The sequence below is a fragment of the Salarias fasciatus genome, chromosome 20, assembly GCF_902148845.1.
Source record: "Salarias fasciatus chromosome 20, fSalaFa1.1, whole genome shotgun sequence".
Lineage (NCBI taxonomy): Eukaryota > Metazoa > Chordata > Actinopteri > Blenniiformes > Blenniidae > Salarias > Salarias fasciatus.
In genome coordinates, this window is record NC_043764.1 from 26481094 (window position 1) to 26505804 (window position 24711).

The 24711-nt window shown below is 45.3% G+C and overlaps 2 protein-coding genes across 3 annotated transcripts in view; one reads left to right on the forward strand and one right to left on the reverse strand.

Annotated features, from left to right (window-relative positions):
- The window catches only part of noc2l (NOC2-like nucleolar associated transcriptional repressor), a 14525-nt gene extending 11639 nt beyond the window's left edge, over nt 1-2886 (reverse strand). Inside the window, exons 1-7 of the mRNA XM_030118385.1 lie at nt 2852-2886; nt 1854-1985; nt 1586-1769; nt 1267-1504; nt 398-488; nt 214-292; nt 1-60 (exon numbers count right to left, since the gene is read on the reverse strand). The exon at nt 1-60 is cut by the window's left edge and continues 51 nt beyond it. Of these exons, the coding sequence (XP_029974245.1) occupies nt 1-60; nt 214-292; nt 398-488; nt 1267-1504; nt 1586-1769; nt 1854-1985; nt 2852-2871 (804 nt within the window). The 5' untranslated portion in view covers nt 2872-2886. The remainder of the gene's footprint in view (nt 61-213; nt 293-397; nt 489-1266; nt 1505-1585; nt 1770-1853; nt 1986-2851) is intronic.
- Nucleotides 2887-3183: 297 nt separating this feature from the next.
- klhl17 (kelch-like family member 17) lies at nt 3184-21815 on the forward strand. 2 transcript variants are annotated; one of them, XM_030119285.1, is made up of 12 exons: nt 3184-3307; nt 10029-10284; nt 10810-10931; nt 11037-11258; nt 13775-13891; nt 14777-14990; nt 15080-15224; nt 15307-15474; nt 15612-15700; nt 15830-15903; nt 16024-16205; nt 20530-21815. In XM_030119285.1, exons 2-12 carry the CDS (start codon nt 10071-10073, stop codon nt 20756-20758), a joined length of 1776 nt encoding a protein of 591 aa, XP_029975145.1. In that variant the 5' UTR covers nt 3184-3307; nt 10029-10070; the 3' UTR covers nt 20759-21815. The 2 variants fall into 2 exon arrangements, with proteins under 2 accessions (XP_029975145.1, XP_029975144.1); XM_030119284.1 differs by lacking the exon at nt 3184-3307 and adding an exon at nt 4108-4285.
- Nucleotides 21816-24711: the final 2896 nt, after the last annotated feature.

Here is a 24711-nt window from a genome sequence, read left to right on the forward strand (position 1 = left end):
CTGGTTGGCGTGCTGCAGGACGGCGCTGATGACCGTCGCTTCTGTCAGACAGGACAAAAGCTGCAGGACGGGAGAGGACAGGCGCCATTTGTTTGTTTTTGTAATGAAAAAACACACACACGCATGCAGAGAACCATGGAGACTGAGTCACCGGACACCCAAAACACAACGGGAGCTTTTCACTTGAAATGGTGTAAATGAGGCCTGACGAACCTGAACGACTCCGCTGAGGTACATCTTGATATCCAGCTGATTCTTCTGCCATCTCGGACTAGACGACGGCAACAGGAGCCTGAGGAGGAGGAGGAGGAGGAGGAGGAGGAGGAGAAGTTCAACCTCGATAATGAGAGGACTGATGGGAAGCGAGCTCGAGGGTTAAATCTGGACTCAGTCTCACTTCTTCTGATCTCTCTCCGGCTTCAGCTGGAGCATCCTCTGCAGGGCCACGTAGATGTCTTTGATACAGAACAGGACTAAAGCGTTGAACACTGCAGCGGGAGAAAAGCGGGTTTGTTTACAAGGGAGTTCACATGAAGTAACACACACATACATTTCTGAAGGTTTTCAGTTTAGACTCAAATGAAATTATCAGTCTGATCTCGACACTGATAAAACTGAGTGAAAACTAATAAATCAGCACAAAACGCTGATTTATTAGTTTTCTTCTCAGGTCACTGCTGTAGACACGCCAAAGCGACTCATGACAGAATGCAGCCACTGATACAGCTTCCACAAACAAATCAATCATGTGTTTGATTCACTCTGGGTTTAAACTGAAAACACACTCAGAAGTTTCTGGAATTTTACTGGCAAAGAGACAAGTGACGTTCACATTCAGTGTTTTAATCCTTAACATAAGGATTATATCCACAGTGATGTTTGTCAATATTGATTAATGGGGGATGTAGTTTGCGTACTTCTCATAACAACAAATCTGAGAACAGACGTGATATCAGAAATTGGGAAAATTATCAGACAGAAAAAAATCTAGAACAGGGCTGTCAAACGTACGGCACTCGGGCCAGAAGCGGCCGTAGATGCCAATCAGGGCCGCCAAAACAGCAAGAAAACTATGAATACGCAAAGAAAGCATCAATCTTTTTGACCTAGTTTGTGTGTCAGTTTGTAAAAAACCTGTACACCACAACAGATACAACTTCTTGAAAATGCACTGGTGTTGCTTTCGTAAATGCCGGTGGGGAAATATGCATTTTAAAAATCCCAGCTATGCGTAACCGTGGCCGGAATCCGGACGCGAGGACTCACCTGAGCTGTCGGCCACTTTGTACCGGCACTGCCCGGCTCCCTCGCCCTTCGTGGTGGCAACGGCGGCTTTGAAGGCCTGAGTGACGTCTCTGAACAGACGAGGCGACGGCTCCTTCTTCAGAGCCGCTCTCCACTCTTCCACCATCTTGTCTGTGATTTTGATGGCCTCATCCTTGTTCTTGGCTTTCTTGGAACTTTTCTGAGCGCCTTCTTCATCTTCGTCGGCGGAGCTGGCCTCCTACGTGTGAAACACATGGTGGTATTTCATCTTTCCAGCAGGCATGAGTGTAAATAAACACTCCGTCACAGAGAGACTCACCTCCAGTGCAGACGGTAATTGGTGGTACTTTTTCTCGTCCTCATCTTCGGAGCTGTCCGTGTCATCAAAGTTGAGGAGCGTCTGATCGTTGTCCTGTAGAAACTTGTAAAACTCTGGATCTTTGCTCTTTAAGTTCGACAGCTGCTCCTTGTGTTTTGATGCTTTACCTTTCTTTTTTGCATCTCTGTGATAGAATAAAACGAAACAGTTATAACACGATTATTCACCGTATTATTTATGCATTAATTATTTATGAATGCCGACTCACATGTTTGAGACAGAGGAGTTGGAATCTTTCTTTTTCTTGACTATATTGCTTTCGGGAGCCTCTCCATCAGATTCATCTGCAGAGTCGGCAGCTGTCAGCAGAAACTCGTCCAAGCTGAGGTCCTCTAATTTTCTGGAGGATTGAGCAGATATAGCATAAACAGGTGAAACAAGGATTAAAGTCACTCAATATAAAGACATTCTGCGATAAAAAAATTATGGGTTCAAATAAAAAGACAATTCAAAGTGGGCCTTGTCGTATATTCTGCTGTACATACAAGGCACGCAGTGGAAATGAAATTTTGTTTAGCTTGCCTTTCTACTGAGTCGAAATATATCACCCAGTATACAAAATATAGAATGCAGACAAAATATTACCCAAACTAAAGAAAACAAATCTGATTGAATATAGGAAACAAAAACAGTGAAAGAAGAATTTAAAATTTGAAGTTAAAAACTAAAATAATGTTATATACCCCTAATTCTGTGATTCAATATCCCTTCATATAATGTGACATTTTTTGACATTCTGGACAGCTGAGCTACAACGACATCAATACTGTGGCAAGATAAAAACCACTGATATAAACTCAGAGGTGATCATCTTCAATAAAATATAGCAGTACGTATAAGTACAGTGGAAAGTACAGTTCTGATTTAGAGTTGGAATCAGTAATTCAAAACTACACTTGAGTCAAGCAGCTGTTTAATTAGGAGTCAACGGAGTAACTAGACTTCATATGAGTTAGCTCTGTAATAAAACTGTAACACGTTTCCAGAAGTCAGAGAATTCAGACTTCACATGTTTAACAGGCTAACTGGACCGCTAATGCTAACAGCATGGACTCTTGAAATACAACTGTACAAAGCTCAAAAAGCGCTTACAAGCCCCGTAAATACAACGACCGGGTCCGAAAACTTCACACATTTCGAAACGATGCCAATTAGATGTTGAATAAGACGCTGTCATTTCATTTTTTAAGGAATTATCCGCGTTACCTTTTCTGTTTCGCTGCCATGCTGGATCCAAAAAATACCCACAATGCCCCTGTGCAAGCCGGAGCTGTTGGTTTGATGGTTCACATGCCATAAAGAACCTACATTTCTCAGTTTTTACTTAAAGATGGGTCATTGTTTCATTACATTTAATTTTAAATCATCTGATAATGTAAGAATGAACAATTAAAACCGCACATCGCTTACACAAAATAAAGAAGTGTTGAAAAAAAATCAGCCAGGCGTGCTCGCGAACCTAAGCAATATTCCCTTGTGAACAAGACTGAGCAGTGTTTTGATGCTACACGTGAGCTTTTAATTAGAGGCTTACAGGAGGAAGAGAGAGATGATTGTCATTTTTACATAGTTTGGCGTTTTCTTCACACAATCACGAAGCCGGGAAAGCTTACTGAAAGGAAGACGTCACTGCTGTCACATAGACACCGGCGACGGCTGGCGGTGAGTCTTAAATTGAACGTTTCTCAGGTTTAGCCACTTTTAGCTTCGCCGGCTAATTCCAGCAGTGGACAAACGTTTACATAAATCTAAAGGTTAATTATATTATATGTACCTCCAGTATATGAAACATTTACGTGATGTGTGCTTTGTTTAAGGTACGGCTTTGTGGTTGTTTGTTTAATTGTTCTGAGTGCGTCGGGATAGGCTCTTAACCAATCGCTGCGCTTGACTGAGAAGCCCCGCCTTTCGGGGGTGGCGTGGAACGTTTTATCGAGAGCACTTCCTCACTCTGACCGGTGTTTCGGATTAACTGGTTCTCCTGTTTATCCGGTGACACGCGTCCGCTACCGTCCTGTGTTAAAGCAGATATTTACAAATCCGACAGAAATTCGTCTCCGCCACGGCAAATGTTGTTTACAATAAAGTTTCGATCGGTCATAGCCTTATGTGAGTTTTCTTTTGAACACCTGCTGTTATGAACAGCCCCGTCGGACGCTACAGGAAGTCGGTCTCCAATTAACAAGGAAACTAGTTGATTTGAAACACCATAAGAAGGATACATTTAAGGTAGTATGCAGCTCATCGAAAAATCAAACCTTTAAAATTATATTGATGTGTTATATTCTCACTATTAATCTACTTGAGCTTTTATTGTGGGTATTCCTCCGTTTGAGTATCACATACAAAGAATAAAATCAGTGTTGCTGTATTAAATCTGGACCAGATGTGGCTCCACCTTAACAGCCAGACGTCAGCGTTCATGCAGGGTTTTTTTTCTTCTTCTTTGCATTGACGTCAACCGCATCCAGCACATAACAGAGGCTTTCTTCACATTTCCTATGCTTCAGTCAGAATATGGACACACAGACAGGCGATGGTAGCGATTTTCAACAAATCTGACGGCGACAGCTGGTGACTTGACTTGCCGTCATTCTGAGGATCACACTGTGTGCAGGGATCACCGCCTCACGACCACCGGTAAATAAATGACACATCCATTCTGCCGCTGCAGCTGATCACTGCTGCTGCTCCTCAAAATACACGGTGTGGGGGTTGGGGTTTCCTCAGATCTCATAGAAAATATCTTCATGCACAAAATGCATCGGTGGCTGGCTGCATGCTCTGGAGAGTCTTCAGCAGGGATGCAGAGGAGGAGATGAACTGGATGAGTGCTTTAAGCGTGACAATCGTGTTGTCACACGTGTCTCAATGTCCTGTATGTCCCTTTCTCAATCTGCAGCATTGTCTCCTGTTATTCTCCTGAGGGCAAATTGTTCCCTCACAGAGGAACATGGCTGGTGTGTGTTATTATGGTCCATTGTGTTTTGGAAAATGGGAGCTGGAGCTGGACGCCGGGCAGCTGTGATGACATTTGAGATGGTGCTCTACGGTACTGTGGGGAATATTTAGCTGTAAGAGAGCAAATGACGCCACTGTACTGATGAGCAGAAGTGGACAGAGTAAAGGAACAGTTTAATTGAGCAAAAGTATCTTTACTCTGCTGAAATTCTCCTCGGATAAAAGAAGAAGTACCAGTCAAAAAATCAGCTCTCTTAAAAGTAAAAAGTAGTCCATTTAAAATGTACTTTGAGTTGCAGTTAATTGAGTAATACATACAACCTGATGGAGGTCACTCCCTGTATAAAAAAGGGCAAACATTTTCAAAGGAAAGAAATGATATCAAATAAAGTGTCTACAACACTCAGTTCCTTAATGACAAACTGTACTCCTTTTCCATGCTATGGAAACACAGAACCAGTTGTCTGAATTGAAGAAAGAGCACAATGACTGTCGATCATGCAGGTTTATGCTTAAAAAAAAAAAATCTATTGATCTTGTACATTTTTGTTGTTTACATAAGTGGCATGTCCGTGTAAGTTGGAAACATGTTTCCTGCCTTTGTCATGTCGTGTGATGTTTGTCTGTGGGAGCTGGGTCCATTATTCGCACAGTGCGATCACATCCATTATGCAAAAACGCAGACACCGACCCTCAGATGTGTGCACTGTGCACATACAGTTAAAACTCCACAATATAAAATGTTATTATGGTGCACAATGCGCAAGATATTCAGATAAAGTGATAAAGATGAATGTTTGACAAGCCTGTCATTTAAACACACTAAGACAAACTATGCCACTGACAGGAATGCACCAACAAGTAAAATACACACAGCAGGTTTTCATTTGGGCCTCAAACAAAAACCACTCAAAACCAACTCAAAATGTCCACAGAAAGAACGATATTCCATTCAATAAGTCTGATGATATATTGATAAACACTGTGTAGCGATAACCAGGAGTCACAGTTTGGAACTTAACCATCAAATGTAAGATACTGAAAATAGGTAATAATCGTGTACTTACCATTACGATTTGTGTACCTTCCAGACATTCAAGTTTCATTTTGATTTGGGAAAACCAAAAATGGGAAATGAACCATTTTCTGTTTTGATGTCAGTAAAACATAAACGGGAAATGAGGCGTCTGGAAAATGGAAATCGAAAAACTGACAATGTTGTCTCTTTTGTTTATTTAACACAAGTTGGGAAATGAAATTGTCTCAAGCTTGCTTTGCCTGTAAACCCGGAAGACATTCTTCTTCTTTATTTGAAATGGTAGAGTAGACGCCTGCACACTACGCCGCTGACTCCTGTAGCTACTGACATTTCTGTCGTTTTCTGGGCTGTTTAAGTCGTTTTTGACATGTAAATGGTCAAACGATGTGCCTGACGCACATGCATCAGCGATTAAACACAAAATAAATCCCAAAGCCCCTTTTTCACAGTTTGAATTCCTTGGCTTGCCTGGCTGAGCTTCAGCACCGGCGATGGTTCCTTCATCGTCTCCTCATCCTGCCTCCTTCTCTTGCTCAGTGTGCTTCGTGGTTTGTTACTCCTCGGCCTCCAATGGTGATGACAGTATTTATATTAAGTGCTGCAGTTTGATCACCAAGACTAGTGATGATCCAGTTTGAATGAATTGTTCAAAACCCGAGACTAATTTTGAACACTGACTCACAAGTCATCACATCCGTTCACTCGTTCACTTTGTTTTCTGTCAATGGAAGGAAAATTTAATTCAGGACAAAAGTTTTTTTGGACAAGATGAAACGGAGTGACGCGGCTCCAAAACCCTTGTGAGAATCTGTTGTGTGCATATGTGCTGAACTGGCAGAAGTCTTTACCACTTATGCAAGAGTTCTGGGTTCAAACTCCATCTGTGGCAGTCATTTATTCAAATATGTTTATTTCGTTTTAGAGATGCATCGATTGGGTGCAGTGTTGGTTGTGTCAGTCCTTGTCAGGAGGTTTTGCAGAGCAACACAAGCCTTCAGTGGGCAGTGTTGTCTGGGCTGCACTCAACTGGATGTCCAAACACCGTGATGCCAGGAGCCCAAAGGCATTCTCCATGACCCTTCTTGCCCGACTGTGGCGGTAGTTGTAGGTCTGTTGCTCAATGCTGAGGTTTAAGCCTGTGAAAATCAGGTCAGATGTTGATGCAGAGGGAACGCTGCATCTCCCCCAGCGGGCATGTGGGTTGATGACATCTGTGCCCAGCAGGTTGGTTGCTGGTGATATCTCCAGGTTCCCCATTCATGAGCCTCAATCCAAAACAGCTGTCTTTGAAAACGCCACGGTCGCTTTCACGACCGTAGGTCCCGACCTCCACCGTCGTGACGCAGCAGTCAGCGTCACAGACCGGCGTCAAAACCATGGAGTGGGTCTGGTCTTCATTAAAGTAGTCACCAGCATGTGCAGGGTGCTCTGATTTGGATGTGTTTGCCATCAATGGCACCTAAACACAGTAGAAAGTTCCAAATTTCTTTCTTAAATCATTCTTTATTTGTTTGCATATAGTTTAGACTAGAATAAAAACATTTTTTTATCTTCGCGTAGGGAGAGTTTCGTCTTACGGCCACTCTGCCCCGTCTTGTGTGCACATGGAAGAATTTTGAAAAACTTTAATTTTAAAAACCTTTATTTACTTGGAATAAAAATCATTCACTTTTTGTTAAAAATGTAAAGATGTCCATGTCTAAGATTATATAAAAAAAGGAGTTAATATGTTAGTAATCTGAAAGAGCTGTAATAAGCGAACACCAATATTTACTTTTACTGCCAATGATTATCAGCCTTAAATATCGGTTATCAGCTTCCTTTCCTACTAATAATCAGTATTGGTCCGGAAAAAACCATACCGGGGTGTCCATGAGTTACCTCTGGCTAAGCCCCGCCCCCCTTAGTTACTGTTGCTATGCGGAGAAGCTGTCAGGTTTTGATGTCATCTCAGACAACAGTCCGAGTGTCCAGAGCATATTGGCCATTCTTGAGCTTACGTACACAGTCCTCACAGTTCATATCTGACGACCACTTGTGAAGGTTTTTTTTGCAAAGAAGCCACTGGAATCTGTCTGATTAGTGCTTTTAAACTTAGTTTTAAATCACAAGAAAATGACAGAGGGAAAACCAGCTATTTCACTGGAAGGAGAACCTTCAGGAACGACAGACCAGGTCAAGGCAAACACAGCCGAGCAGAATGTCTCTGGATGTGCGGCTTCATCCAGTGTTTCCAGTCAGCTGCGACATGTAGTTTCTCTGGCCGTGATCAAATTCTTGTTCAAGTGTGGCTGTGACCACACTGAAAACCAGGCAGAGTGGATTTCCCAAGTCAAACATCTGGTAGACCAGACAGTGGAGGGAATCAACGTCTCTGACAAATGGAATATAGAGCTGAAATATCACAAACGGATCTACAAGGGTGTCCTGAAAGACCTTAAAAAGACCTACAGGGGTGGGCAGCTTGAGCCTCTTGTAAAGTCCAGGGATTCAGCAGCCGAGACTGAAATTATTAGCTGTCTGAAGATCCATGTAAAGAAAATCATTGACCGCCTCGAAAAGGTGCCTCACAAAAGCAAGTGGAAACGCATATTCGAAACCTTGGGTAATGCACTGGCTGTAACTGTCACAGTAGGGCTGATAATTGGCTTCCTGCTTATCTTCCCGTAACACCAGGTGAAATCAGCTACACAGGTAGGACCAGGGTTTTGCTGCTGTGTAGCCTGAGGTGGGCCTGTGCTAGTGCGGGGTTTTAGTGTAGTAGTTAGGGTTGTCAAGAGCATCGATACTTCAATACTAAACAAATACTAAAGCTGGAATCGAGCAGCCGTTCCCTCGAGCAGTTCAGCTCCCGAGGTATGGATACTTTTCCGTCTTTCGCCGCCTTCCTCAGGGGACCATGACATGCGTGTTCCCTCCAGACCCAAGGGTAGCGCTGTGGACAGCAGCCTGCTGCAAATTAATAGAAGAAGCTATAACTTGGCAATCTGAACAGACCAGAAAGGCTTTACAAACTATGCAAGCTGCCTTTAATCACCAAAGAAGAAGAAAGAGAAGAATTTTACTAACTAAAATGACAAAAAGGAGTTCACACTCTGCTTTATTTAGTAAAAAAAAGAAAAAGAAAGTAGAGCAGAAATGATTCCTCGAGTAATTCCACAACTAAAATTCCTCGAGAATATATTCTCACGTCTGCTTTTGATGCCACTTCCTGTTGGTTGCAGCATGTCGAGAAAAGACTTGTTGCGGATCACTTGTGACTTATGACCCATTTCAAAAACTACTTAGAAAATTACAAAATCCAACAAAAATACTCAGTTACAGTAACATGGGTAAATATAATCCGCTACTTTACATGTGCGCTGATAAGAAGCTTTTTTTTTTTGATTCTATGTCATAGATTTCAAACTCATTTCCAGCCCAGTTTCATCTGGAGTGGGCCGGATCAAATACATACAGCACTATAATAAAACGAACCACCAAACAACAAAAAGAAAGAGACCTTTTGTTGTGTTTTTGGTTAAAGATCCAGTGAAGACATTTACTTTGAACACATCTACACTAATACAGTTGGATTTTAAGTGTTTCCGTCTTCCTAGTCCTTTCCGTGCATGTGAGATGTTCTGTCTTTGAGCTTTCAGTTTGAAATAAAGCTTAAATAAACAAATGCATGATGTTTCTTCTGCAACCTTTATCATCACATAAAGAAGAAAAAGAAGCGGCCTTGAAAGTGGTATCCAGACGAGGCTTTGCAGGGACTGCACCTTGTTTCTGAATGAGGAGGTGGTGTAGGTTGCAGGGTCAAACACAGCTTCATTCCCTGGTTAGCTACACCCGGAGCATCATTTTAAAAAAAGATCCCGGTTAAAATGTTTGTTCTTTCAGCCTGGTTCTCTTCTCTTCATCCTTCTAATCAGACTAGCTGATTAACATTCCTGCGCTCTTGTTTTTTTTCTGCCAGCATTTTTTGTTTTAGTGTGATTTGCCTCATCTGGTTTTTTCAGAGCATCCTGAATATTCATCAGATAGTAGCTTCAAAGACTCCGATGGTTACGCAACACTGGAAGCGTCTATTTCAGAGCAGGGTGGGAGGGGCTCGCTGCTGACGCTCACATCCAGATAAAGCTGGAAAAAGTGATCAGGCCAGGCAGATGAAGAGTTACCTGATTCTTTGTCTTCTGGGTTGCTCTGGTTGTCACACTGAGACGTAATCAGTCTCGACAGTGAATGTCAAACAGCTCCACTCTGTTGTCGTCCGCGTCGCTGGTCGGGCTTCCTGTCAGCGCTGACAGGGCGGCTGCAGTCGCTGGAGTATTAACTACGATGATTATTCAGGGCACCTGTCATCGACGAACTCAAAAAGTTTTCTCCTCACGTTCCCAGCTGCCCAGAGTGCGGCTCAGGCGCGAGCCCGCCACCGGCACCATGATGGAGGGCGGCATGCAGCTGCTCAACCGCGATGGCCACAGCATCTCGCACAACTCGAAGCGACACTACCACGACTCCTTCGTGTCCATGAACCGGATGCGACAGCGCGGCCTGCTCTGCGACATCGTGCTGCACGTCTCCAACAAAGAGATCAAGGCGCACAAAGTGGTGCTGGCGTCCTGCAGCCCCTACTTCCACGCTATGTTTACCAGTAAGTGGTCTGGTTTTTATTTTTTTGTCGTACGCTGATCGACTGAGCCTCTCTGACCTTCAGCTGCACGTCATCGCTCCCTGCTGTTTGAGCTCCGTCGTCCTTTGGGCATCGTCGTCTCCTTCCCCCTATTCTTGTCTGGTTCGCAGGTGCTCAGATGAGGTGTGGGAGTTTCACGTTTCCTCTTGACTTGACTGAGGATGTAGTTTTCTCTCCAGACAGTGGTTTGTCTTGACGCTCAGCTGCTGCACTTCCTGACCTCTGATCGGCCGGTTTCAACAGAAAAACCGTCCTGAATGTGTTTATTAAAACACTCCTGTGTGAATATGCGCCAGAGTGGGCGAGAGTGCGAGGATCCAGGAATCTGACAAACCTGTCCCAGACTAAATGGACAGCAACAAATGAGGCGTTTGGCAGCGGCACTGTATACATCAGGAGATACGGCGCGTCAGCGTGATTGAACGGGGAGGCGGTTCCACCAGGTTACCGGCGATAACCTCTCAGTGTGTGTGTGTGGTCACGCAGACGAGATGTCGGAGAGCCGGCAGACCCACGTGACCCTCCACGACATCGATCCCCAGGCCCTGGAGCAGCTGGTTCAGTACGCCTACACGGCGGAGATCGTGGTCGGGGAGGGGAACGTGCAGGTAGGAAGGTTTTAAATTCACACCTGAAATCCAATCTGCAAAAGGAGCCAACAATCCGAACCAGCGGCTTTGTGCTTCTCCCGCCTGCCGCCGCGCCGTGTGCAGACGTTGCTCCCGGCGGCGAGCCTGCTGCAGCTGAACGGGGTGCGGGACGCCTGCTGCAAGTTCCTCCTCAGCCAGCTGGACCCCTCCAACTGTCTGGGCATCCGAGGCTTCGCCGACACGCACTCCTGCAGCGACCTGCTCAAGTCGGCGCACAAGTACGTCCTGCAGCACTTCGTGGAGGTTTCCAAGACCGAGGAGTTCATGCTGCTGCCGCTCAAACAGGTAGGGGGACGTCCTTCACGTCATTGCTACACAGATGGAGCAGAAATGAACCAACGCAGACCCAAAAACTGAATTTCCAGCTTATTTGTGGTTTAGTTACTCTTTATTTGTAACTGATTATAATGGGGTTTTCCAATAGCAAGTTATATATTTGTCCAAGGTGCCTGTGCCTTCCACTTCCTGCCGCTCATACCATCTACATGTGCAACCTGCTCCTGATTACAGTCTAAATAATGCAGCAACATCAACATCAGACAGGTGGAAAGGCATTGTTGCAGAAACCAAAAATATTGTGTAAACGAGCGCCAAGTCTCTTCAGCATGTATTTACTGAGGTTTTTTTTTTTTTTTTTGTCATGTAATGCATGAAAGCTGCAATTTTTCAATTTGAGCAAACAGAACCATCAAGATGCTTCAGATCTTAAAATTATGTGAAGGTCCAGCTGCTCCTCCACAGGCCCGTTGTGAATCCATGTTTTTTTTTTAACCACAGACGCTCCCCAGGGCAGGCGGTCATGTGTAGAGACGTCCATTAGACATTCATTTCCTCTCTGCCTGCCTGTTGCGTCAGTCACTGCCTCCCGTGGCGCGGTCGCCGCTCCGCGGTCGCCTCTCTCCGGCGCTCAGACGCAGCCCGACTCTCACTTATTCACCAGCTGGGCTCAGCAGTGGCAACGCTCTGGTTCCCATCCTGGAAATGGTAATTAGGCAAAACTGTGACATTTTCACAGCTGCTGCACCGTGTGCAGAGTAAACACCGCTTAATAAGTGTTTTCAATTAAGGTGGAACATTTTCCTATGTTTTGTTTTTTTCAGGGAATTCAGCTCAGATTTATCCAAAAAAAAAATCCAGAATTGCTTCTTTATTCTTTCGCTGAGAGCTTATCTCAGCTGGCGATGCCGGTCTCGTGACTCACAGACCGGACTAAGTGAGGTGCATAACACTGCTAATGAAGCTCCGGAGCGTCTAACTGTCATCGTCTGAACTTTAATATTCACGGTCAGCACTTCCCACAAAGAAAGCTATTATTCCGAAAAAGTCGCTTGCCAATTTTCATGGATTTTAATTTCCTCGAACCGTCCCAAGGGGTAAAAGGCATTTACGAAGATTAAAACGGAGTGTGTTGATGTTAAGAAAAGATAATGCTCTCAGATTCCCTCTAAATACTGTCCGTTAAAAATGTAAGAAAGGCCTGTGTGGTATCTGCTCGCTTGTTCACGGAAACAAACAACGGCACCCAGCATTTCAAAAACAGAGATTTATTTTTAAACTTACTCATAGCAAAAAAAAAAACGTAAAAGTTTACATTTACAGGTTATTATGACAGTTTTACCGCTCTGGGCCTCTGAAGCTGATGCTGGACTGAATGTGGCTCCTGAACTGAAATGAGTTTGACTCTCCGGGTCTAAATTGTCCATCGCTGTGAATGTGAGTGTGTTTGTTTGCCCGTCTCTCTCAAATTCCATGAAGGAAATAACGTTTTTTCTCTCCAAAGTGTGTTTCCAGCCATGTAAACACACTTAACACAAACGTCTCAGTTCAGTAAAGGTTAAAGAAACAGTGGAGGGAAAATCTGCAGTCTTATCTCAAAACAAAAACATTCAAGTCTTCAGACTGGAGCCTCTGAGTCGGCTGGTCAAATAACCTAAACTTTAATGCGAATATAGGAGACCTCAACAGATATTATTTCATGACGTTGAACTGAGAGTAAGAAAACGGCTCCCAGCGTCGTCCTCCTCTCATGGTGATCTCTTGGTTTCTATAGATTTCCCTCTTTGGCTGCAGCCTTCACAGCTCCGAGGCTGAATCTGCATGTGTGGGCACGGTCCATTAAAACACTGCCAGTTAAGCCGCAGATTAAAAATAGCCGGTTTTCTTGGTGTCTGTCTCTTTCCTTTGGATTACCGCCTCGCTCCGTCTGCAGCTGCTCTCCTCTTGTCATAAATCTGCACCAGATCTGGATTTATGCTCCGGCTGCAGGAATCGACTCGGGGCTCACACAGCTGTGAAATACGGCCCATATTTCCCTCGCCGCTCGCTGAAGGAAGTGGCAGAGCGTGACGAGACTGTGAGCGCCGCGCCCCGGTGATGTTTCACTTATGCGGCGTCACACGCGTGACATTTTGGAGACGGCTAACGACGGATGAATCCTGATTGGATTGTGTGTCGCGGATGAAGCCGTCCTCAGAATTGTGGCACGGCGAAGCGGCCCTCCTCTCTGGGGTTGATGCAGTGAGAGCAGGACTGCAGGGTGGGGCAGCAGCAGCAGGAGCAGCATTTCTCTGTGTAGCGGTGGATTAGTGGAGGCCTGCAGCCGGCCGGCCGCCCCAGACTGCAGCAGTCGGATAGACGCAGGCTAGCGCCAGTAGTTTCAGAGGAAGAGTTTATCCTCACTGGATCACTAATTTGAAAGTCAAACTAAAGTCCAACATGGAGGAAATGATGCCGGTGTTTGGGATCCGCTGTGATTTCCTTACTTTTTCAGAGACAGGGTTGTGTTTGTGGACTCCCTTCAGGTCCTGGACTTGATCTCCAGTGACAACCTGAACGTGCCGTCGGAGGAGGAGGTGTACCGCGCCGTGCTGAGCTGGGTCAAACACGACATCGATGGACGCCGGCAGCACGTGCCATGGGTGTGTGCTCTCGTTTCACCTCAGAGGTTTTATTAATGGGCCGAGAACAGGGGTGTCAGACATAAGGCCCGCGGGCCAAAATCAGCTTTCAGCCTTTTCTAGGATAATCACTGTTTCAAATGGAATTTCAAATGAATGCTTTTCTAATTTAATGTGTGTTATAAGGTAAGATATCCCTTTATTAATCTAATAATTTGGACATTTTCATTGTTCCAGCAGCAAGTGGACAGTAAATAAATAGAAGATTAGCAAAGAATATGAACAATAATTCAGTTGGAAAACAACAATAGATATATGAATGGTTTGAAAAAACGAGTTTGTTTCTGGTCATATTCCTACACAGAGAATACAAGCACCAACAAATAGTGTTCACTTAAAATGACCAAGAAGAGGAAAAAGCCAAATTCAAGACAGTGATTAAAGCTTGAATTAAAGATGGAGTCTTTATGGAATAAACCAGAAAACACATATTTTGCTGTTTGGAGCTTGAAAATGTCTTAAAATGAGGCTGGATTTTAAAGAAGCAGCTCCTGTCTGGTTTTCTTGGGACTTCAGGAGAATATGAAACTCTCTTGTGTTAATAATGTTCCCGAAAGACCACATGAAAAAAATGGTGTGACGTTGTGAAATGAAATGGAATACAACAGTGTGAAAAGAAATAAATAAAACATTTCAGAGCCGTAATAATAGTAATCAAGACTTTCAGTATTTTTCAGTCTGAAGACATTAAATATTCTGGCATCCAGAAGCCGAATGACAAATATGTGAATTTCTGCTTTCTCCTGTCAGATAATGACTTTTTGATGTATTTCTAAGGTCTTGAAAGCAGAATGAATGAGTTGTTTTTGGTTTTCCCTCCACCCCTGACCCCGCCCTCCCCGTCAGCTGATGAAGTGCGTGCGGCTGCCGCTGCTGCGGCGGGACTTCCTGATGAGCAACGTGGACACGGAGCTGCTGGTGCGCCACCACTCGGAGTGCAAGGACCTGCTGATCGAGGCGCTGAAGTACCACCTGATGCCGGAGCAGAGGGGCGTGCTCAGCAACAGCCGGACGCGCCCGCGGCGCTGCGAGGGCGCCAGCCCCGTGCTCTTCGCCGTGGGTCAGTGTGCGGCTGCGGGGCGCCGTTAGGGTCCGGCTCCGAACCTTCCGTGATATTAAAGCTCTGTGCGGCCGGCGTCTGTGCTCCAGGTGGCGGCAGCCTGTTCGCCATTCACGGAGACTGCGAGGCGTACGACACCAGGACGGACCGCTGGCACATGGTGGCGTCCATGTCCACTCGGCGGGCTCGGGTGGGCGTGGCCGCCATCGGGAACCGGCTGTACGCCGTGGGAGGGTGAGTCATGAAGGAGTGCGCTGGAGCCTTTATTGTGAGTCTACGTCTGGAGACGATTCGGAGTCCGTCCCCGTCTCTCCAGGTACGACGGCACCTCGGACCTCGCCACCGTCGAGTCCTACGATCCCATCACCAACGCCTGGCAGCCGGAGGTTTCCATGGGAACGCGGCGGAGCTGCTTGGGTGTCGCGGTCCTGCATGGGCTGCTGTACGCTGCTGGAGGTTACGACGGAGCGTCCTGCCTTAACAGGTAGACTCAGACTGACCTCGGCTCTGTTCACATGACAGCAGACACTCTGGTCCAGCTGGTCGTCCACTGGCAGAAGAACTGTTTCTACAACGTGTCTTCACCCACCTGGGACTGCAGCCTCTGTCTTTTCTTTCCAGTGCGGAGCGTTACGACCCTCTCACCAGCACCTGGACGTCCATCGCCGCCATGAGCACCCGCAGGAGATACGTCCGAGTCGCTACTCTGGGTACGGACTGTTACCTCAACCAGGATGTTCCACTCGGTGTTTGTTGTGTTTGAATTTCTGAAATCAGAAGGGAGTTGCTCCTCTGGTATGCGTCTCCTAATATTTATTCCTGCGCTCACTCCCGTCCAGATGGCAGCTTGTATGCGGTGGGAGGTTATGACAGCTCCTCGCATCTCGCAACAGTGGAGAAATACGATCCTCAGGTAACCTGCTGCGGGATTTATCGTCACGGCAACTTCAGATCGACTGAATCCTGGCAACACGATACAGATAAATCAGTATAAATATGTGATAAGTGCTTTCTCTCCTGACCGGGCGAGCAGAGCAACACGTGGACGGCCATCGCCAACATGCTGAGCCGGCGCAGCAGCGCCGGCGTGGCGGTGCTGGACGGCATGCTGTACGTCGCCGGGGGCAACGACGGCACCAGCTGCTTGAACTCGGTGGAGCGGTTCAACCCCAAGACCAACACCTGGGAGGGAGTCTCCCCCATGAACATCCGCAGGTCTGGACCCACTTCAGTCGCTTTGAGTGTGGGGTCTGGGGTTCCATTCCCAGTAGCAGGTGTGAAAACTAGATGTAAAAAAAAAAACAGATGGAATCTGGTTATAGAAATGTTATTTAATTCTCTTCTGAACAAATTATTATAAAACTGCCCCAAAAAGAAAAACACAAACTACTGCCAGAGTTAAGCAGCTTGCAGTGCAGAAGCTAAACGGGTGACTTAAAAGAATACTCCGAAGATTTTGGACCCACGCCCTATCCCTATCATTTACAAAGTGAGATAAGCTCATAAATACCTTTTTTGTGTCCGTTAGTCCAGTGCCTGGCTAACAGCTGTTAGCATCGTAGTTAGCTTAGCTCAACTACGGCAGTTGACGAGGAGACAGAGCCAGACTGAGAAAGTGGACGTAATCCTCCTTCCAGCGGTCCAGGGGATGGCGTATTAGCACGCAAAGTAAATCCGAATGGTTATAAAACATTTTAGAAGACGTGTTTTCTTTTCAATCCCTTAAAATAGTGTTTTGATACGCACAGACCTGCACAAGCACAGTGCGCTGCGGAAGGATATACCAGGCGCACAGCGGCTGAGTCTATGCTTCTACTGCTGTGCTCCGGTATATCCTTCCGCGGAGCACTGCGCATGCGCAGGTTTGTGTGGATCAAAACGTTATTTTAACGGATTGAAAAGATAACACGTCTTTTAAAATGCTTTATAACCATTCGGATTTACTTCACCTGCTAATACGCCGTCCCCTGGACCACTGGAAGGAGTATTTTGTCCACTTTCTCAGTCTGGCTCTGCCTCCTCTTCACCTGCGGTAGTTGAGCTAAGCTAACTACGATGCTAACAGCTGGGAGCCTGCGGCTGGACGAACGGACACAACAAAGGTATTTATGAGCTTATCTAACTCTGTAAATGATAGGGATAGGACGTTTCCACACATTACTTTCCAAAATGTTACAGTCCAAAACCAACCTATGAAGTCACATTCAAAAAATAAAAATCCAAAGAGCAGAAGCTGCACCTTAAAGGAATACTCCACCCAAAAAACGATTTGGCCTCATTTTCTACTCACCCTCATGCTGAGAAACACTCTGGAGCACTTTTTTGACGTTTCAAATGCAGCTGGAGATGTTTGGGGACTTTCGTAGTCAACAAACAGGGACCGACAGAGCCCGACAGAAAAAAAGGTCCATGAAATGCACAAAACGTGCCCATTTTCCTTCATACTGCTCGTCTGCTGTAATCCAAGTGTCCTGAGCGGGTAACGTCCATAATTAATTCTTAACGAGGTAATTTAGTATATTTTAAGAGCGTAAACAGTGCGCTTTCATACTGCTCCAGTGCATGTCTGCGCGCGCACCCTGAACTACGGAAGCCGTGGCAGACCAAGCAACACGCTTGCGCGCTTTCAGCGACTACTTTTCTAAATTGCAAGCGTAGAAGAAGTAGTTCCGCTGTTTATATTCTGCTGTGAGTAACCGAGCTGTGGACAATCACAAAAGTGATTGGCTACTGTTTTAAAGCTTTGAATTCGGTGTCCTGCTGAAAGGGCACAAGCGTGTTGCTTGGTCTGCCGCGGCTTCCGTAGTTCAGGGTGCGTGCGCAGACATGCACCTGAGCTGTACGAGAGCGCACTGTTTACGCTCTTAAAATGTACTAAATTACCTCGTTAAGAATTAATTATGGACATTACGCGCTCAGGACACTTGGATTACAGCGGACGAGCAGTATGAAGGAAAATGGGCACGTTTTGTGGACTTTATGGACCGTTTTTTCTGTCGGGCTCTGTCGGTCCCTGTTTGTTGACTACGAAAGTCCCCAAACATCTCCAGCTGCATTTGAAACGTCAAAAAAGTGCTCCAGAGTGTTTCTCAGCATGAGGGTGAGTAGAAAATGAGGCCAAATCGTTTTTTGGGTGGAGTATTCCTTTAAACAAAAAAATAGGCTTCTTTAACGGGCGCTGTAAGTCTGTCACGTGATCCGTTCTTCTTCTCAAGAACAGCAGCTGCAGCAGAGCGGCAAAGAACTGTGTCAGAGCTAACGACCAGCAGATGGCGGTAGTGCAACCAACGGGATGCAAGCTGCTGCTCTTCTTACAGAAGAAGAAGTGTCAGCGCTAACGGAGCTAAAGGAGCTAACGGAGCTGACCAGTAAATAGATTGCTAATTTAATTAATGACGTGGTATCGGATCGGTGCCTGGACTCCAGTACTCGCCGATACCGATGCCAGCATTTTCGGCAGTATCGGCGCAATTTCCGATACTGGTATCGGAATCGGAACATCTCTAATTCAAAATATAGTAAACACTGCCCAAAGTGCTGCACGTGTTGATAACACCATCAAAACAATAACATGCAAAAATGTCCAGCTTGTGTTGAACGCCAGTGCTAATAAATGTGTTTTTACTAATGACTTAAAACACTCGATGGATGAAGCAGAACGAATGTTCAGAGGCAGCTCATTCCAAAGTTTAGGTCCAGCGACCGCCAACGCCCTGTCACCTCTGGTTTTCAGTATCGAAGGCGGACAGTTTAAAAGCAACTGGTCACATGACCCCAGGGCTCTTACAGGAGCGTACAAACACAACATTTCTGACAAATATTCAGGGGCCAGACCATTCAAAGATTCAAATACAAGCAATAGAATTTTGAAGTGAATTCTAAAAGACACAGGGAGCCAATGAAGTGACTGCAGCGCAGGAGTAACATGATCGAAACGCCTTCTCCCTGTGAGGAGGCGAGCAGCCGCATTCTGTACCAGCTGTAGGCGACGAATGGATGAAGCATCCAGACCATAATACACGGAATAGCAATAATCTAGACGTGCTGTAATGAATGTATGAATTATTTTTCCAACTGGTCAGAGGGCAAGTAAGATTTCACTTTGGCGACCAGTCGCAGCTGAAAGAAGCTCGCTTTCTCCACAGCACTGATTTGCTTCTCTAGTTTAAAGGAACTATCGATCAAGAACTGTGAGGAACTCCGAGGTCAAAGGCAGGAACAGGTTCACCAAACACAATTACTTCATTTTTGTTCTCATTTAGGTTCAGAAAATTTAATTTCAGCCAATCTTTCACTTCCTTCAGACAATTTTGAAGAGACTGGAATGACCCACTTTCAGATGTAAGCGGCATATAGATCTGTATATCATCAGCGAAACAATGAAAGGAAATTTTATGTTTTTTTAAAAATTGAGCCAAGTGGCAACAAATTTAAAGAAAACAAAATCGGACCTAGTGTAGATCCCTGGGGAACTCCACGCGTAAGCCTAGCTTTGGCTGATGAAAAAGGGCCAACGTTCACAGAAAAAATTTTTGTCTGAACGTCAGAAACGGTTTGATTAGAGACGACTTTTTCTTCCATGGAAGATACTGAAAATTCAGAATATCTGAGGCCATGGTGTCAAACATAAGGCCCGTGGGCCAAAACCGGGCCCACCAAAGACCAAAGACTCCAATCAGGCCCACAAAACCACTGAACAAACTGTAGAAATCTCAAAGAACACATAGATTTTTCAAAGAAAATAATAATCACAATACATTTTGGAAAGCTTGATTGAAATGTAAAGCAATGCAATGGTATTTCTACAAATGAGAAGATCAAAGAAGTTTTAAATGAAGAAACTGGAACAGAAAGTAAAATGTTGGGAAAAGAAAATTAAAAAGTGGAGCTCTTGAACCGGGTTGCAGTCATTCGGCTCTGCATGGGCTCCGTTGAAGCATTTGGTTCATTTGGCTGTCCTCTGACTGCCTAAACCTTCTTAAGGCATTAGCATCAGATGACCCATTTATTTTGGGAGCTTTCCCGTTTCTTAGAAGACGTTTCTGAGCGCGTGTGTCTGGAAACGCTCCCTATTGTTCTGGGATCTGCATCACGGAGGGAGCTGAGGAGGTGCAGCCGCAGCCTTTTTGTGATCACATCAGCAGAAGCACACACACACACACACACACATACACACAGAGGCAGTGCTCGGCTGTGTGTGTGTGTCAGCTCTATGAATAACTCATGGCATTAATCAGCTGTGTGGCTTTCCTTGTCCTTTTTCTGTTTTGTTTTCTGAGAGGCTCCATTTACTCTGTGCAAAAAAACTCACACGCTCCTGACCACTAATCCGTCTCTCTGGCCACAGCAGAGCCGCTCTCCCCCAGCGCCAATGTGAAATTAATGTGGAACAGACGTCTCGGTCAAGATTATCTCAAATTCTGTTAATCGCAGGAAATTTGGGTAAATGGGCAAACTGTGTCACTGTGGTTACGATATGAAGTGACCCAAATTTAACGGCACAACTGAAAACATCAGTGTTGCTGTCTTCACCCCCCAGGAGCACCCACGACCTGGTGGCCATGGACGGCTGGCTGTACGCCGTGGGAGGCAACGACGGCAGCTCCAGCCTCAACTCCATCGAGAAGTACAACCCGCGCAGCAACAAGTGGGTGGCGGCGTCCTGCATGTTCACGCGGCGCAGCAGCGTGGGCGTGGCCGTGCTGGAGCTGCTGAACTTCCCCCCGCCCTCCTCGCCCACCCTGTCAGTCTCCTCCACCAGCCTTTGACACGGGGTCACCGTTTGGCTGAGCTCAGCTCCCCCTGCTGCTACGGCCCAGGCCGGATCTGGGAAGAGACGCAACTGCTCGGTTTAGGAGGAGGAAGCACGGAGGGCGGAGAGCGGAGGGCGGCGGATGGTGTGGTGGAGGATCCTCGCTCGATGCTGCAGAATTAGTGACTTTTTTGGTGAAGGTGGGGAAAAAAAACATATTGACAACCTCAGTAATGAACAGCCTGTAATCTGAGTCTCTATCAGGAGCTAAGGCCCCGTTTACACCACAGCCAGTCCCGAAACGTTGTCTTGTAAACGGGGCCTTAGTGCAGCGCCGCCGCCGCCGCCTCGATCTGACGCGTTCCACTGAGGTTTGGAGTGATAAACAGAGGTCGGTACGTAATTGATCCCATAATCCTGCGCGGGATTCACCATGCTGTGATTAATTCTGTCCTGTTCTGCATCAGCTGGAGATTACAGTTACACACACACACACACACACACACACACACACACACACACACACACCATCTCCGCCCTCACGAGAGAACCAAATCGTTCCTGGAAGAAGAGGAAGTGAGTATCCAGACACTCCGGTGTTCCAAACATCTTTAATTTCTGTCATGTGTGACGTAAATGTTTTTTTTTTTTCAAGTCAGAAGTTTAACGCAATAATGTAAAAAAAGAAAAAAATAGAGCGAGAGAGAGGAAGTGAATGATTTTACTTTTGGAATGTAGCTTTTAGCTGGTTGTACCATGCATGTTTAGTATTGGCACTAATTCCCTACAAGAGTTAAAAAAAAAAAAAAAAAAAAAAGAAGAAGTTGTAGTGCTGCTCTGCTACACTAGGTGGCAGTAACAGGCAAGGGGAGCATGGACACCAACACACACACACACAAACACACACAGACCACGGCCTTCAGCTCTTCATGAGACTGGATCCTTTTTTTTAAACATTCAGAGTTACGTTGAGCTATATCTATTTATAAAATATGTATGAATTCTAATATATTCTGTTTTAAAGATGCTTCGAGGAGAAAATCCAAGCAATGCCTATTTAAGAGTGTTTTTTTTTTTTTTTTTAATATATTTATTATTAGATCTGCATATCATGCGTGGCGATGACGAGGAGAATGTGTGTGAGAGGTGGCCTTGACTTTTGGGGAGTTTGGATGTGCAGCTTTTCATTTTGCATTTCTCGATGTTTATTCACTGCCACGAGCATGACGCCGCAGTATGGCCTCTGTACCAAACACCAGGACCTCAGCTTGTGTCGGGTAATCTATCCAAATGAGAGGAAATGCTCTTATTCTTTCCTGGTTTGCGCCCGTTGCTTTGCGCTGATGACACTCGGCGCCGTCACGTTCCCTCTCCACACATCCGCTGGCGTCTCCTTTTATTACCTCACCGTTGAAACGGATCCAAGTCCCGTTTCAATAAAGTTGCGTCGTTAACCTGAAGTATAGCGCCCGCGGGTGATTTGGGAATGTCACCGGTGAGCGCGCTCAGACTCTAAAACAACACTTCCTGGGTTCAGTTCAGTTCATGTGCAGTGCGGTGATGCCATTCCCAACTTCTGAGAAGTTGCCTTTTCTCCTTATTTTAAAGGATTTAGTTGATCCGGTTCTTTTGACCTAAAACTATCGTTAAGTTTCATTTCCGTGTGCGAGCAAACGCAGGGGGACAGGAGCTGTGATGGCCTTATGGAGATGACGAAGCCAGTCAGGGACAGACTTTAACGCCCCGTTTACACGACAACGCTTTCAGGTGAAAACGCAAAACTTTGGGTGCATTTTGGGTGCTTGTTTACACGACAACGGTGCTCGGAGCCACAGGGAAACGGTTCCCAAGGTGGAATTTATCCAAGAACGCCCAGACTCCCGTCTAAATTGGAAACGGAAGAAAATGCAACTTTTAAAAAATGGTCTGTCTCCATAGAAACAGGGGCAACAGAACTTTTCTGAAACTCTGCTACTGTACAGGTACATGTCCATGATGTCTGGTTTCATTCCTAGAACAACCAGCAGCACCCTCTAGTGGCCCAACATGACATCATTTTCAGTGTTTCCACCATTTCCATCAAACAGATGTCGTTTCCACAACGTTGCCGTGTAAACGCAAAACCTTCCTAAAAAAGCAGAAACTTTGCATTTTCACTTGAATGTTGGTGTAAACGGGATCTGAGACTGAGGTGCACAAAACTACAGAAGACTTCGGCCTCCGTTCTGTGGATCTAAATGTAAATAGAAGGATTCCTCAAGTCAACTTGTGCAATTTCAATGTGACCGTAAGCTTTGGTTGGTTTGTTTGTTTTTTTGTTGTTTTTTTAATTTGTATTTAATGTGGTGAATCTGGTTTATTTATGACATGTTTATCTATCAAATGTTGGATTTTGCACTATTGCGAGGTGAAGCAATACTATATACAGAAAAGAAGAAGAAATAAATATGTTTTCAGATGTGAAGTCTGTCCCGGTGAGTTTGTCACAACAAATATTCACGACTATATTTGACACTGTATGTCACCCCGGCGAGAAGACGTAAGTAAATTCCCAGTGAAAACCTATACAAAGACACACACTGGAGGCGGTGTTGCTGGGCTCAACACAAACCATTCCCTGGTAGCTTCCCAGCATGCTCCTCTGTGACGGTGATCCCTGCAGACAGCTGAACACTCTCACTTTACCCTTCTTGACCTCAGTCACATGGCATTTACACCTGTGGCTTCCTCTGCACACTGAGCCCTGCCAGCTCCTGCTTCCATAAACACACACACACACACACACACACACACACAATGCAAAATGCCTCAACCCTTCTGCAGCTGCACATGGATTCACAGCGGTTCGCTGTGCGTCGACAGGTGATGCTGCTCCTGAAACTGCAGTGAGATCAGGATCCACCTAACAGCACTGCAAAGACTTTAGATCTAAGATGTCTGATCTCCCCAAAAACAGCAACTGACTGTAATTGTATAGTTAATGGTTGATGTCAGAGTAACTTCCAAAGCCGCCCTGCATCAGGACGTTATTGTTAAAGGAAGTGTGAGGTGTAGCAGATGTAGTGGAGATCTCCTCCCAATATCATTTTAACTTTTCATTTTGAAAGAAATTCACAATAAAAAGTTGGAGCTACATTAATTATTTTATTATGGCACGCATTTAAAAGAGAATTTATGATGAAGTGTTATTGAGACTAATGGTAAAACTAAAAGACCAACAGTTACGATCACTCCAAACTATATTCATAGATTTGCCATTCGTCTTCTGTCCCACTTTATCTAACTCAGGCTTACAGGGAGAGGCAGCTGATTTCAGTAGATAAGAGAGATAAACACACACACCTCTGGCCATTTTATTGTCACCGATTAACCTTCAACAAATGTTTTTAGATTGTGAGACTCAGTTAATTGTGTGCATTTACACAACAAGCGTCGTGTTTTTTCGTTTCAGGATAGTTTCTCATTTCCACGGCAACGTTTCATAATGTCCTGGAGAATCTGGACTTCCTGACGCTCTGGATGGAAATGTTTTCGATCTACTGAGCATGCACAGAAGATCTATTTACAGAGCTCATGCACAGTAGTGTTCAGTCGCTCTGAGCGCTGACACCCAAACTGCAATGAAGGTTTTCCATTTTCACTTGAAATCGTTGTCAGGTAAACAGGGCCTGAAGAAAACACAGACAGAGAGAGGAAGAACATGCAAGTTCCACACAAAAAGACACAAACTCAAATCTGCACCTCAGACTGAACCGGCTGCAGTGCTACAAGCGTCCTAACCTCTGCTCCACTGTGTCACCTCAAAGACTTGAATCAGACTAGAAGCATTCTGCTTTTTATCTTTAATAATGGATTCCAGCAGCACACTGACATGTGATGACGTGAAAACATCTGGAATTTATGTATGTCATTAAAAAGTTCCTATTTATTTATTTTATTTATGTCACTGAGTGGGTTTGTGATGAGGAT